General features: G+C 42.4%; 1 protein-coding gene across 1 annotated transcript; it reads right to left on the bottom strand.

Moving 5' to 3' along the window:
• Positions 1-8,266: 8,266 nt before the first annotated feature.
• LOC101024056 (histone H2B type 1) lies at positions 8,267-8,825 on the bottom strand. The gene has a single exon (XM_003897185.5). The coding sequence runs from the start codon at positions 8,760-8,762 to the stop codon at positions 8,382-8,384; it is 381 nt and encodes a 126-aa protein (XP_003897234.1). The 5' UTR covers positions 8,763-8,825; the 3' UTR covers positions 8,267-8,381.
• Positions 8,826-15,507: the final 6,682 nt, after the last annotated feature.

The following is a 15,507-nucleotide window of genomic DNA, read 5'->3' as shown; positions in this document are numbered from 1 at the left end:
TAAGCTTCAATTTCTTTCATTATCTCTGCAAAACAGCTTCTCCCATCATCTTGAAATTAGTGAACAGCATTTTACTGTTTTAGCTGGAGTCATTTCTGTCGTTTCCTTTCACATCCTACATAACAATCCATCAGTAAGTTCTATGAGCTCTTTGAAAACAGAATCCAACTGTTTCTCATTCCTACTTCTGGTCAAACCACTGCCAACGCTCACCTTTATTGTTGTAGCACCCTCATTGCCTAGTTCTGTTCCATAGATTTCCAGTAAAGGGTGAGTAAAATCAGGTCACTCTTCTGCTGAAAATCCTCCAATGGCTCTCATTTCACTAAAAGGAAAACCCAGAGTCCTTTCAGTACCTTGCAAGTCCCCACTCTGGCTGTTGTTATCTCTTTGGCCTCAAATCCCACTACTCCTCCTCTCCTTCCTTGCCCAGCTCCGCTAGCCTCTCGAACTTGCTGGAAGTATGTATCTCTTTCAGGGACTATATACTGACAGTTCCCTTTGTGTGGGCAATTCAGCTTCTAGATTTAAGTGTTGCTGCCTCACTTCTTTCAAGTGACACCTTCTGTGTTGTGACCCCACTGGCATTACAATCCTGCTCCCTTCCCCACGGCCTTCCCACTATATTTTTCCCTGCTACTAATGATCCTGCAGTCTATTTGGAGAGTGAAAACATATGCTTATGAAAAGGAAAGCAGGAATGGAGTATTATATGGAATGTCAGATGAGTGTAATTCAAGTCAGTATCAGAAGTGATAGTTCCTGGCTGTTAGGCCAATGACACGAATGTGAACTTTTTTCTGGACAGCAGGGAACCATACAAAATCTCCCCTCCCTGCTTTGCTTCTGATTATGTCACAATTCTAACACCTTTCACAAAACTAGTTCTTACGCTGAGCATATTAGACTCAAATTATGTGTTTATCTTAAATACCTAGATGAATATAAATAAAATGAATATAAATCTAAATTAATTTACAGTTGATAAAATGAAATACCTTAGTATACATGTTAGGTTATGGCCTTCTGGCAGAAAAGGAAGGTATTTCAAGAACTGTCTTTTACACAGCAAGTCTTGTATATTAGCAGTGATTTTCGTAAAGTGCCTGGTCTTTTGAGCATCTAGACTTTTGGAGAGATTGCCTTTTTTATAACCAAATTTCTAATACAAGCAATATTTATGGAGGTTTTGTTTTTATGGAAGGCGAGATGACTTTTCCATGAATACATTTGTTCATTGTTGTTACTTTATTTGCTTCAAAATTTATAATTCTAGATACATATAAAGAATGTAGGCCGGGTGCAGTGGCTCATGCCTGTAATCCCAGGCTGGGGCTGGGGTGGGATCGAGGTCAGGAGATGGAGATCTGGTGAAACCCCGTCTCTACAAAAAATACAAAACATTAGCTGGGTGCCATGGCAGGCGCCTGTAGTCCCAGCTACAGAGGCTTGGTGAGTCATTGTGAACCGGGAATGAGCTTGCAGTGAGCTGAGATGGCGCCACTCCAACCTGGGTGACAAGAGCAGAGACTCCTGTTTCTTTTTTTTTTTTTTGAAAGCTTGAGTCTCTCTGTCGCCAGACTGGGCAGCCAGATCCCAGCTCACTGCTCACCACCTGGCTGCTCTAGTAGCTGGGACACGAGCCATACACCACGGCTTCAATTTTCCCAGCCATTTTAGTAGAGAACAGTTTCTATGTCCAGCTAAGGATGATGCCGATCTCCTGACCTGGGGATCCCACCGATCTCTCCCAAGCTCACGAGATTTCTGGGGTTTGAAACCAGCCACCTCCTGTCTCAAAAAAAAAAAAAAAAAAAAAAAAAGTAAAGGCCAGGTGCTGTAGTGCATGCCTGTAATGCCTAGAGACTCTCGGAGGCTGAGGCAGGTGGATCACCCGAGGTCAGGAGACAAGACCAGCTTAGCCCAACATAGTACGAAACCCCATGTCTACCAAAAATACAAAATTAGCTGGGCATGGTGGTGGTGCTGTAGTCCCAGGTACTCTGGAGGCTGAGGAGTGAGGAGAATTGCTTGAACCCAGGAAGGAGGTTGCTTGATGAACCCGAGATTCTTGACCTCCAGCCTGGGTGGCAGAGCAAGTCTCCGTCTGAAAAAAAAAAAAAAAAAAGTATTAAATCCATATACAAGTTATAAGGATAATGTAATGACCATGCTTGAACCCGTTTTAACCAGGTATAACAAATATTACAAATAACATCTCTCTCCTATACTCATCCCTCCCACTACTTCCCCTGGAGGGTAACCATTGCCTTACAATGTTGCTTTCTTAACATTAAAATTCATATGCTTTTCTGGTCTTTACAGCGGTAATATTTTTAAGTTTTGCTTGAAAACTTTCCATTTGATCTCTTTGAGGTCACTAGTGCATTATTTTATAAACAAAAACATAGAGTAACATGGATTAAGTGGTTCACTAATCTTACTCTATCCTTTAATACTAGGATACTTTTCTCTTGCGTTGTTTTTCAATTTCCTTAGTAAGGAATTGAATCTTAAAATTATCTTATTCATATTTTATATACCAAACCTAGAATAATACTGTGTACATAGTTGGTATTCAATAATTATATGTTCAATTAATTATTTTTTTCTGCAAATATGGAGGCAGTAGAAAAAAAAAATTACTTTTATTTTTCTTAACACAGAATGGGGAAACTTGGAAAAGGAAAGGGCTTCATGGAGAACTTCTTTTTTCTTTTTTTTTTTTTTTTTTGAGGCCGGTCAGCTCTGTCGCCAGGCACAGGAGGTGCAGTGGCGGATCTCAGCCACTGCAAGCTCCAGCCTCCAGCGTTCTGCGTTCTCCTGCCTCAGCCTCCCGAGTAGCTGGGACTACGAAGCCAGCCACCTAAGCCCGGCTGGTTTTTGTATTTTTTAGTAGAGGCCGAGGTTTCACCCGTGTTATCCAGGCGGTCTGATATCACGACCTAAGTGATCGCCCGTCTCGACCTCCCAAAGTGCTGGGACCACAGGCTTGAGCCAGCGCTGACCCAAGAACTTCTTTTCTTAATCACACAATTGGGAGTTTTAGAGACAGCCAGATAGAAAGTTCTCTCCAGAGGAGCTGATCCTTTCATCCCAAAGAATGCAACAGAATTGTTAACATTTTGGCATTGAGCCTTCTAGTCAGTTTTTTATCCTGTAACTATACTACACAGGTATATGATATATTAATATAAATGAGAATATATGATTTGGCACCTTTCCCAAAGTACTGTCCTTCAAGCATATTTTATGTTTATTTTTTTGACATTAGTTTTAACAGCTGCACAGTATGTCATTATGCATAAACCTTTTTTTTCCTGTCTTTTTCTTCTTTTAAGACAATCTCTCTCTGTTGCTCAGGCTGGAGTGCCCTAACAGGATCATGGCTCACTGCAACCTCTGCCTCCCAGGCTAAAGCGATCCTCCTACCTCAGTCTCCTGAGTAGCTGGGACTACAGGTGCACACCACCACACCGGAGTAATTTTTGTATTTTCTGTAGAGATGGGGTTTAACCATATTGCCCAGGCTGTCTCAAACTCTTGGGCTCAAGTGATCTGCCTACCTCGGCCTCCCAAAGTGCTGGCGTGAGCTACTGTGCCGGGCCTGATAAAACCTATTTTTAGTGAAACTCCTGCTCTTCAACATTTATATTTCCAATTTTTAGCCATGATAAACAAAAATATGATGTTAAAATAGAATGAATAGAACAGGAATTTGTATATTTTTAAATATATGATGAAAATGAATGGTGGTAATCTAGGATGAGGACCAAATTTCAAACTTGGATAAGCAGAGCTGTGAGGATAATGAGGCCAGGCTTGGTCCTGCTGGGTTTGAGCCACCTGTGGAATACTTAGTTCATATAGTATTTGGAAAACTAATTACTGTGCTTCTTGTTATGGACTGATTTACCCTCTTCCCTGCTGCATATGTTGAAGTCCTTGAAAATATGACTGCATGTAGAGTTAGGGTTGTTAAAGATACAAAATGAAGTTATTGAGGTGGGTCTGAATCCAATCTGACTGGTGTCCTTATAAGTAAAGAAGACTGGACACACACACGGAGAAAAGATAATGTGAAGACACAGGGAGAAGACAGTTATCGACACACCATGGAGAGAGACCTCAGAAGAAATCGACCCTGCTCACAGGGTTAATCTTAAGAATTGTAGCCTCCAGAATCGTGAAAAAAATAAATGTTGAAGTCACCCAGTCTGGTACTTTGTTATGGCAGCCCTAGCAAAGGAATACACATCTCAAACATTTTCATTCTGGGATTATTTTTCTCTGTATTTTTTCAATGTTATGTCTGCTTCTCTATCCTAGAAAAACAGACATACAGAACACAGATGCCCGCCCACACCTACTGTGTGCTGTAGGGAAGAAAACAGCTTTCCCTTCTACCCATCTGAAATTCATTGGCTGGGGCCCTGTAACAAAAGACAGATCAACGAGAGAAAAGCATATACATTTGATGCGGTTTGGATCTGTGTTCCCACCCAAATCTCACGTTCAGTTGCAATCCCCAGTGTTGAAGGTGGGGTCTGGTGGGAGGTCATTGGACCACAGGGGTGGTTTCTCAAGGTTTAACACCACCCCCTTGGAGCTGTTGGGATAGCGAGTTTTGTCACCTGGTTGTTTAACAGTATGGTACCTCCACCTTCTCTCCCCCTTGCTTCTGCACCACCACGTAAGATGCCTTGTTTCCCATTTGCCTTCTGCCATGAGTAAAAGCTCCCTGAGGCCTCCCCAGAAGCAGAAGCTGCTATGCTTCCTGTACAGCCTGCGGTTTTATGAGCCAATGAAACCTCTTCTCTTTATAATTACCCAGTCTCAGTTATTTATTTATAGCAGTGTGAGAGTGGACTAATGCAACATTTATTTAATATAAATTTCACATGACATGGGAGCCTTCATAAGGAAATGAAAACCTAGAGAAGGGGTAAACCTGAGTATTTTTACACTAGGTTTGATGAAGAGTGGAGAGTCATGCAGAAATATAATAGGACAAAAAGAAGACTGTGAGCTAAGGTTGAAACAGAAACCTAGCAAGGTCTTTTTGTTCAGATTTCTCTCAGACTCTGCAGGACTCATATGAGGGTCCTATGACCTGCTTCAGGGGAGAAGAGTTGGGAAATATCAGAGAGATCTTACTGCCGATGATGCTTCTCAAATTCTTTCACCTTAAAATATTCAGTATGTTAAGGGGCCATATTTTGGGATAGTATGTTCTGAATGCCATCAAGATATAATATACACTGCTGAGGGTAGTTGGGAGATAGTAACTTCTTGGTTCTTTTCAGAAATTATTTACTGCAGGAGTGACAAATACAGTGGTAGCAGCTACTCAAATCAGAGCCTAAAAATGATGTTACTTCTTTAGTGGTGAGGTGGTGTTCTTCAGCTTTTCAGGCCAGGAATTTACACCAATCAGTTTCCTTTGAAGTGACCTATGTCTCAAGGATACAATGGATTCAGGAAAGTGTGGCCCTCATCAGCCAGCCAATTTCCCACATTCCAATTAAAGAACATACTTATCAAGGTGCAGAAGTTCATCTAAAAACATGGCTGTGATTTGGAGGTATATGAGGGAAACCTAGTCAACAAATGGATGCAAAATAAATGTAGCAAGGTTAGCAAAGTTAATAGGAAACTTGGGAAGAAAAAAGGAGTAAAAAAGTACTAAGCAATTCTTACGTGAATCTCTAGGTTTCCTTCCTTACAACTCAACACATCTGACCATTAAATGAGGCACCCCTAGTTCTACTGAGGGCATGAGACAGTCCCTGGAAAATATGACACATGTTGCTTGAATTGGCAAGCAACGATAGGGAAATCAAACAGCCACAGGCGGTAGGATGTCTTCAAAATGCTTCAGAGGAAAGCAATGGCTTTAAAGAGGGGATTGAACTGTTCAAAGAGTATTATTTACACTGCCAGACAAAGAAGCCCTTTTCACATCAAACGCTAATTATTCCAGGCCTCAGGACTCTTGGCTTTCATTGTGGGCAGGATGAAAGGCACCTTCTCTATCATTTCAACCAGAGGCTTTAGCCACAGTTAATATTTAGGGGGTCATCCTCTGTGCAGACACGGTCCTAAGTGCTTTAGCTGTGTCCTTTTATTTGTTACTCCAGCAGTGTCATGCAGTAGTTACTAATTATTATTCCTGTTTGGAATAAACAGGTAAGGAAGTGCTTACAGAGGAATTAGATAAATTGCCCAAACTTAGGATTGAAACAGGCAATCAGGACTATCACTTCCTGAGTGATGTCCCCCTTAATCCATGCTTGAATATTTCACGAATATATAATTTAATTGAAATTAGCTTTGGAGAGCAAGAAATGAATGCCTTAGTTATATATGGAGCTTAGAGAAGTTTTTTCACAAATTCCATTACAAATTTACTTTGAGACTAGCCTGGGCAACACAGTGGGACCCTGGCTCTACAAAAATCATAAAAACAAAATAATAATAAAAATTAAGCGGGTGTGATGGTGCATGCCTGTAGTGCCAGCTCCTTGGGAGACAGGTGGGAACACTAGCCAGGGAGGTTGAATGCAGTGAGCATGTGGTTGTGTCACTACACTTCAGTCTGGATGACAAAGTGAGACCCTGTCTCAAAACAAAAAATTAAAACAAAAACAAATTTTGGTCACTTAATGTTCACAGTAAGCTGCTATGTGGGTAATAAATAGAAAATAATGACATGTAGGTAATAAATAGAAAATAAGATTTTTAGAGCTCACATTTACACTGACAATGCCCAAGGTTTCCCCTCCAGAGTATAGTGCTCAGAAAAGTTAAACTTGCTGCCAGGTGATCTTTAGGGTCCAAAGGTCACCATTAATATTATTTTATTTTTAAAAGAAACTTTTCCTGGTGTAAGGACTTTGCTGTGTGACAAAGAATATGTGTATCTCCTGACGAGTTTTCTTTTATTGATTGAGCCTAAATTTCCTGACTTCTGTGACAGCAACTAGGCTTCTGCTTGGGATGTTCTCTAACGAATAGTGGGAAGTAATCCTTACAATCAGATAGAGTAGCTTCAAATCTCAGTTTTATTTATGTGTAAGGGGCTAGTTACTTAACCTAAATTCTTGAAGTCATCCACCTGTAAAAGAGGAGATTCCATTTCACAGCTGACTGTAGGAAAAAAAAAAAATCAATGAATGAATGCATTCTAAGGACTACCACACAAATGTTAATTCCTTGTAACCCTCCTCTCTTAAAATGAAATTTCAGGAAAGGAAGTAGCTGTGGACAAAGTCGTTCCAGGACACGGAGGAGGTGGTTGAGGGAGAACACAGTCCTTGGAGCCTTAAAAAGGCTTACAGATAAAGCATATGAATGTAGCACCGGGAATTTTCATTTCTTTGCTCCAACTTCAGGCTATCCTGTTGCCTGTTCTTTCTCTTAAACCTCAATATGTTCAGCTAGGAAGATGGTAGAGTTCCTGATCTTGCCAAGAGGTAATATATATAGCTACGTGAAGTAATCCATTAATTATAAACTCAGTAAAATTTGTAAAGAAATTAGTAGAGTTGGAAGGGGGATAATGAGAACGTCTGGTAGCGATCTGCCATGGTTTAGAAATGCAACCAACAGAGGTGATTTCCTCCGTCAAATGCCGCTCCAATCATTTACAAGTTAATAACGAACTACAAGACGAATTTCGCTTTCTCAGAGCTTATTTTAGATTTAATACTACCCCAAACTTGATTTCCACCCGGCTACTCCAAGTCAAGGGCAATAGGATGTTAAAGTGAAACTAAAAGCGAAAACATAGCTTTAAGGTGGTGGTGTGCGGGAAGAAAAGTGGGGATCAATCTAGAACACGATTTTTCCTTAGCTGCTGAGTGAAATGTCTCATATTAAGCTGCATACGCACTTACTCCTTGGTGACGCTTACAATCTATAGGGGAAAAAACAACGAACCTGGACTTTTTGAGGGCAGTCTCGCTCTTATACCCCAGGTTTGAGTACAACGGCTCGATCTCGGCTCACTGCAACCTCCGCCTCCCGGGCTCAAACGATTCTTCTGACTGCCTCCCAAGTACCTGGGATTAAGTCTGCCACCATTCCCGGCTAATTTTTGTATATTTTAGCAGAAACGGGGTTTCACCATGTTGGCTAGGCTGGTCTCGAACTCCTCACCTCATGTGATCCGCCCTCCTCGGCCTCCAAAAGTGCTGGGATTACAGGCGTGAGCCACTGCGCGCGGCCGAACTTGGACGTTTTAGTAAGCCCTTACTATCCCATGTGTTGCTTAGCCATTTTACCTTGCCAACTCTGGAAAATTACAGATCTTTAAACGACAACATGGGTGGCTCTTAAAAGAGCCTTTGGGTCGTTGGCGCTCTTACTGAGGTAACTATTTACTTGGAGCTGGTGTACTTGGTGACAGCCTTGGTGCCCTCGGACACCGCGTGTTTGGCCAGCTCCCCGGGGAGCAGCAGGCGCACGGCCGTTTGGATCTCCCTGGAAGTGATAGTCGAGCGCTTGTTGTAATGCGCCAGGCGGGAAGCCTCGCCTGCGATACGCTCAAAAATGTCGTTGACGAAGGAGTTCATGATACCCATAGCCTTGGACGAGATGCCGGTGTCGGGATGGACCTGCTTCAGCACCTTGTACACGTACACGGAATAACTCTCCTTACGGCTGCGCTTGCGCTTCTTGCCGTCCTTCTTCTGTGCCTTGGTCACCGCCTTCTTCGAGCCCTTCTTCGGGGCAGGGGCTGACTTAGCTGGTTCTGGCATGTTCGCAGCCGAAGTGACACCGTCAAACGACCACAGGGAAATGCTGGCGAGCCCAAACGCCCTCGTTATTTATTCCGTGTATATGCAAATGAGGCTTGCTGAGTTTCGGTTTCTGATTGGTTCTTTTAATGTCTGACTATACGATAGGCCATTTCTAAATTCCTAAATCTCATTGGCTCTCCCAGAAGCTCAACCTCATAATTTGACCTTTCAACTATAATTATGTAAGTCAGAAGTTGTTTTTTTTTACTTTTTTTAAACACCTGCTTTTCGATTGGCTGAAATCTGCGTTCAGGAGATAGCACAGGCCACTTTACCGAATATAGATTATAGTAGTTTAGCTGGTTGCGTTTTACTAGAACCAGTCACTTTCCTTCTTCTAAACAATTATTTAAATACTTCACTGCGTCTGGATGTGGAAAGCAGGGCAGCAAAGCTGGCGCCAAGGCTCAAACGCACTCTTCCAGGGCTGGTCTCCAGTTTTCTGTGGGCCGAGGGCACCGCCTGCTCCGCAAGGGCAACTACGCCGAGCGGGTGGGGGCCAGCGCGCGTGTACCTGGCGGCGGTGCTGGAGTACCTGACCGCCAAGATCCTGGAGTTGGCGGGCAACGCGGCCCGCGACAGAAGACCTGCGTCATTCCCCGACGCCTGCAGCTGGCCATCCACCACGAGAAGCTCAACAAGCTGCTGGGCAAAGTTACTATCGCGCAGGGCGGTGTCCTGCCCAATATTCAGGCCGTACTGTGGCCCTGTCTATACAAGTGACTGACTAGGCGAACAGGACTAATGAGAAAATGTCTAATATCGCAAGTAAGTGCTCTAATGTATTCGGGAAGAAGCAAGTTCAATAATGTTTGCAAAACTGTGTAAAGTTTACATGGACAGGGCCACTCCAATGTTCAAGTTACCCTGCAGAAGAGGCTAGTGGGGATGGTAGCCTGGAATATCAATAGGACCCAATAAAAAGTAAATGAGAGTCGTTGGAAAACCTAGTTAGTCTATCCTTTAAAAATTCTCAACCGAAGCAAAACACCATTTGGGACAAAATACAATTCAGTTAGCATTTGTTGCTCACTATTTTATGTCGGTGACTTCTTGGCTTGTGATTTCCCAGGTACACCACCCAGGAATCCTGCCTTATGGTCAAAGGTTTCTAGCTAGCGGCAGTTCAAGTTACTCCGGAAAACCACAGATAAACTTCTCAAAACGTGGTCCTCCGAATCTGGCCCCACAACACATCTACTGAATGAGAATTAACGTCTTCCAAAGTCTTAAAGTAGTCGTTTACGGACTACAGCTTGAAAAGCGCAGAATTAGAATTTTAGGAAATTAACGCTCTTGGATCGCATACTAACAGAGAAGAGAGGATTAAAAAATGAAGTGATTTATCCAATCAGACTTTCCAGTAATTCACCAATCACATCGTTAGACTCTTCAGCCAATGGTTTTGTTGCGCGGGACTTTTGAAAATCAACAAGGCCAATTAGAATGTTTCTGAGTATATATAAGGGCAGTCGCCACTCTGCCAAGCGGCTGAGGTTTTCTTCCAGTTAATCTGAGATGGCCCGCACCAAGCAGACTGCACGCAAGTCCACCGGTGGCAAAGCACCACGCAAGCAGCTGGCCACTAAGGCGGCTCGGAAAAGCGCGCCGGCCACCGGCGGCGTGAAGAAGCCTCACCGCTATCGTCCCGGCACCGTGGCTCTGCGCGAGATTCGCCGCTACCAGAAGTCGACTGAGCTGCTGATCCGAAAGTTGCCTTTCCAGCGCCTGGTGCGAGAAATCGCTCAGGACTTCAAGACGGATCTTCGCTTTCAGAGTTCCGCGGTGATGGCCCTGCAGGAGGCCTGCGAAGCCTATTTGGTGGGGCTCTTTGAGGACACCAACCTGTGTGCCATCCATGCTAAGCGAGTGACTATCATGCCCAAGGACATTCAGCTCGCTCGCCGCATTCGTGGGGAGAGAGCGTAGACGTTTCTGGGTAATAATTCTCTCCAACCCAAAGGCTCTTTTAAGAGCCGCCTACTTTCACCCGAAAATAGCTGTGATTGACTAATCGAATCTTTGAAACTGAACGTTGGTGGTAGTACTTAAGTCCTCATTTGATTGGCTAAAGTTAATGGTAAGCTTGCTATATTCCCGTGCTTTCTCCCGAACATGCCAGATTGTCAACGTCCTTTTTTTTTAAACTTAAATTTAAATTTTTAATCTTTTGCTGGCTATTAGGGGTTTGGTGCTTCGATTTGGTAGTGGAAGGGGCCATCTGGGTTCATGTTATACATGGTTTGTCTCAAGCGTTAGTTGCGTTGTCTACTTATACTCATTATAGAAGGGTTTTTTTTCCGTAGTGTATTTGTAGTTAATCCCTTTTAAAACCTTACAGTTAATGAGCATTGGCAGTTGAGAATAGGTACAGATGTCCTTGGTTGCTGCTTTTTCTTGTCTGAAGTAAGCTGTTTCTACAATCCCCCGCCCCACTTTTTTTTTTTTTAAACAGTTCTTGGTCTTTTCTGTGAAATGATCCATTTTTGACCGATAGTTGATTCAATATCAGAAATTGGTGGCAGAAACCAAAGCCAGATTGGCTTCTACATTACTGGCAGCGTGGGCATTACCTGGGAACTTGTTAGAAGCTTGTTTCAATCCCCATCTAGGGCTGGAGTCAATCTGTATATACCTCAGATGATTGTCATGAACACTGATTTAGAAAGCCTAGGTTGTTGGTTTTGGTCTAATCAATAAAGGCATCCTGCCTGTGAACTGTTACAAGGAGTGAGCTTTTGCAAAATGCATGTTTATTTTACAGAATGAAATATTCTATGAAATGTTCTCTATAAAGCAAGTGCACAGAACAATCCCCTAAAATAGTTTGATTTCTTTACGGATCAGTTTTCTCAATGTAACATTACAGTCACATGGGAAGGCTTTAGAAAAATCTTTACCTGGTGTTCAATGAGACTAATAGCAGTCTGTAGAGTGGGCCCAGGGAATGGTAATTATTAATATTCAGGTGCTTCTAACAAACAGCTGGGGCTGAGACTCCTTGCTACATAAATTTTAACACTCTCATTAGCTCTGGTTTGACTCCAGACTTAGCACAGTTTTCTAATTGAATCTGTTTCCTTGTGGTTTGCCCTCAGAATATACTGGTCTCTAAAGACTTTCTGGCTTGCTTGACTATCTTTCAACACCTGACTTTTATAAGAATTTCTTAGGGCAACACTAACGTAAGGTTTTTTTTTTTTTTTTTTTTTTTTTGAGCCACCAAGGTCCTTTCAGTGAAAGTATCAAGTTTTTAGGGATGTTACAAGGAGGAACACATACCATCTTGGGCTGCTTGGCATACAACCAAGGTATCTGTTTGCATATAGAACCCTTCCTTTACAGATTAGCACAAGGCCCTATTTGGGTATTCAGCAGATCCTCCTTTATGACCTTTATTAATTTAGCAACTTGTCATTTTTTTTTCACATATTGTTTTTATTTTAAAAACTTACTTGACATTCCAGAATATATGGGAAAGGAGATAATAGTTTAATAAAACCTATGTTCCTCTCATCCAGCTTCAATAAAAACATTGGCTTAAGTGTGTTTTATCTATTGATTTTTGTAAAGCAAATAATGAAACCGCCTCATGGGTTCACCTTGCCTGCTGCCTAGACAAAGCTGAGTTATCTAGTCAGGGAATTGCAATAGAGAAAGTAATTCAGAGCCAGCTGCGGGAGACCCTAGTTTTATTGTTACTCAAATCAGTCTCCCCAGCATTCTGGGTGGGGGAAGCCGGTGAACCAGGAGTCCTGATTGGTTAGGTCAGAGATGTCATTACAGGGAGTCGAAGCTGTTTCCTTGGGCTGAGTCAGTTTCTGGGTGGAGGCCAGGAGATCAGATGAGTCAGTTTACGAATCTGGGTGGTACCAGCATCAGGTCTGCAAAATATCTCAAGCACTGATCTTAGGAGCAGTTTAGGTAGGGTCAGAATCTTATAGGTTCCAGCTGCAGGACTCCTAAACTATAATGTGTGTTTGTTTTTTTTTTTTTTCCTTTGAGACAGAGTCTCACTGCGTCGCCCAGGATGGAGACTGCAACCTCCACCTCCCAGGTTCGAGCGATTCTCTTGTTCAGCCTCCCAAGCAGCTGGGATTACAGGTGTGTGCCACCATGCCTAGCTAATTTTTGTATTTTTAGTAGAGACGGGGTTTCATCATATTGGCCAGGTTGGTCTCGAACTCCTGACCTCAAGTGATCTGCCTGCCTTTGCCTCCCAAAATGCTGGGATTACAGGCGTGAGCCATTACGACAAGCCCCTAAACCGTAATTTCTAATCTTGTGAGTAATTAGTTAGTTCTATCTACAAAGGCAGTCTAGTCCCCAGGCAAGGAGGTTTGTTTTGGGAAAGTGCTGTTATCATATTAGTTTTAAACTATAAACTAAGTTCCTCCCAAAGGTAGTTCAGCCTACACCCAGGAATGAACAAAGACAGCTTGAAGGTTAGAAGCAAGATGGAGTTGCTTAGGTCAGATCACTTTGACTGTCTCAGTTACAATTTTGCAATGGCAATTTCAACATCATTTCATCTATTTTATATATGTCATCTGCTATTTAACACCTTATAATGGGCCAGGTGCCTTGGCTCACGCCTGTAATCCCAGCAGTCTGGCAGGCCGATGTGGGTGGATCACGTGAGGTTAGGAGTTCTTGACAAACTTGGCCAACTTGGTGAAACCCCATCTCTACTAAAAATATAAAAATTAGCTGGACCAGGCCTGGTGGTGCACGCCTGTAATCCCAGCTACTCGGGAGGTTGAGGTAGGAGAATCTCTTGAACTTGTGAGGTAGAGGTTGTAGTGAGCCGAGATCATGCTACTGCACTCCAGCCTGGTGACAGACCGAGACTCCATCTGAAAAATAACAAAATAAATTACGATGCCATCGTTACTTATATAACAAATAGTATTTCTTTTTTAAAAATTTAATATGATCCATTTTGGATGACATATTTCTTTAACATTGATTTTTATTTACTGCAAATAACACTGGTTGAGAATTTACAATGTACCAGATGCTGGTCTGTGCGTTGGAAATACACCCAGAGAACAAAACACAAAATTTTTGCTCTCATGGAATTTACATTTGAGTCTGGAATAGACAGAAAATAAGCTAGATAGGTAAACATATGTAATATGTTAGATGGTGAGAAGGAAAAAAAAATAAAGCAAGACTAAAGAGTGTCATGGGAAGCTGAAATTTAGATAAGGCAACTAATGAAGACCCTACTAAGAAGATAGTATTTCAGCGAAGAGCTGAAAGAGGTGAGGAAGCAACTTGTGTGGATGTGTTCAGGCAGAAGAGGAGGGAGACTGCTGAGGTACCATGGTGACCATGGGGAATGAGCAGGGGACAATAGGAGATGAAGGTGGAGAAAAGGCAGAATAATTTTCCCTTCAACTCCCACCCCCCACATAGGTTGTTAGTTGAAACAAACCATGTAACAAAAGACAGATTAACAAATGAAAAACAAGCAGAAGTGTATTAACATATATATTACATATACATGAATGACACCCAGGGAATGAGTACACATTGAGGTGGCTTTGAATTCCAGCTTTTGTGTAGTGTCTTCCACAAAGAACAGTAAAATTTTAGAGAATTTAGAAGATGAAGGAAAAGTACTTTGAGTCTCCAGGGGTGGCAATGTTGGGGATAGCAAACACATAGATAAAGCATATTGCTTTAAGATTCTTCTGGTACATCACCAGGCTCTTAAGAGTGAAAGCTCTTCTCCATACTTCTTTTGCACTCCCTGATAGTGTAAACTAAAAATTCACAGGTTTATTTTTGCCAAGGTTGAAGATGCATCTGGGAAAAACAAACACAAGTTACACAAAATCTATGGCCTGTGAAGCCCAGGTGGGCAGATCACTTGAGGTCAGGAGTTCGAGACCAGTTTGACCAACATGGCGAAACTCCATTTCTACTAAAACCCCCCAAAATTAGCCATATGTGGTTGCATGTGCCTGTAGTCCCAGCTTCTCTGGAGGCCGAGGCATGAGAATCGTTTGTACCTGGGAGGTGGAGGTTGCAGTGAGCCAAGATCATACCACTGTACTCCAGCCTGGGTGACAGAGTGAGACTCTGTGTCTCAAAAAAATAAAAGAAAAAGAAAAGTTTAGTATATTCTCAGGTAAAGAAGATGTAAAAAAGTTAAAATGATAAAGGGAATGACTGCCAGAGGATGGGAGGGAATGTGGTAGACAGCTGTAATTTTAAAAGGGTGGATGGGGAAGAACTCACAAGTGAGATAAGACTGAGAAAAGATAACTTTTTTTTTTTTTTTGTAGAGACGAGGCCTCACTATGTTGCTCAGGCTAGTCTCAAACTCTTGTGCTCAAGGGATCCTCTCACCTTGGCCTCCAAAAGTGCTGGCGCTACCAGACGTGAGGTACCACACCAGGCCAGGAAAATAACTTTCATCTGAGCAATGGGAGTCGTTTTAAATGATCAGGCCCACAGCAACACTAAAATGAGACAACAATCACAACCTACTCCCCTCTTTGAGATATATATTCATCTCTAGATACTGCTTGTTTTTATAAGTAGCTATAAGTTTACCAAATAATGCCACATCCTACACTGTAACCCACACCCCGTAGCTTTACAATGTATAGCCAATAACTGATTAATGCTATTTCTGTAAACCAATGACAATTCCTGACAAAAAATTTTGTATCAGCCCACCTTCTGTCCC

This window comes from Papio anubis, chromosome 6 (genome assembly GCF_008728515.1).
Source record: "Papio anubis isolate 15944 chromosome 6, Panubis1.0, whole genome shotgun sequence".
Classification (NCBI taxonomy): Eukaryota; Metazoa; Chordata; class Mammalia; order Primates; family Cercopithecidae; genus Papio; species Papio anubis.
Note: the sequence above shows the minus strand (reverse complement) of the source record. Positions and strands in the feature narration are given on the sequence as shown.

Bases quoted from the DNA above. Each gene is read 5' to 3' on its own strand.
- LOC101024056 (XM_003897185.5), bottom strand. From the start codon at position 8,762: ATGCCAGAACCAGCTAAGTCAGCCCCTGCCCCGAAGAAGGGCTCGAAG.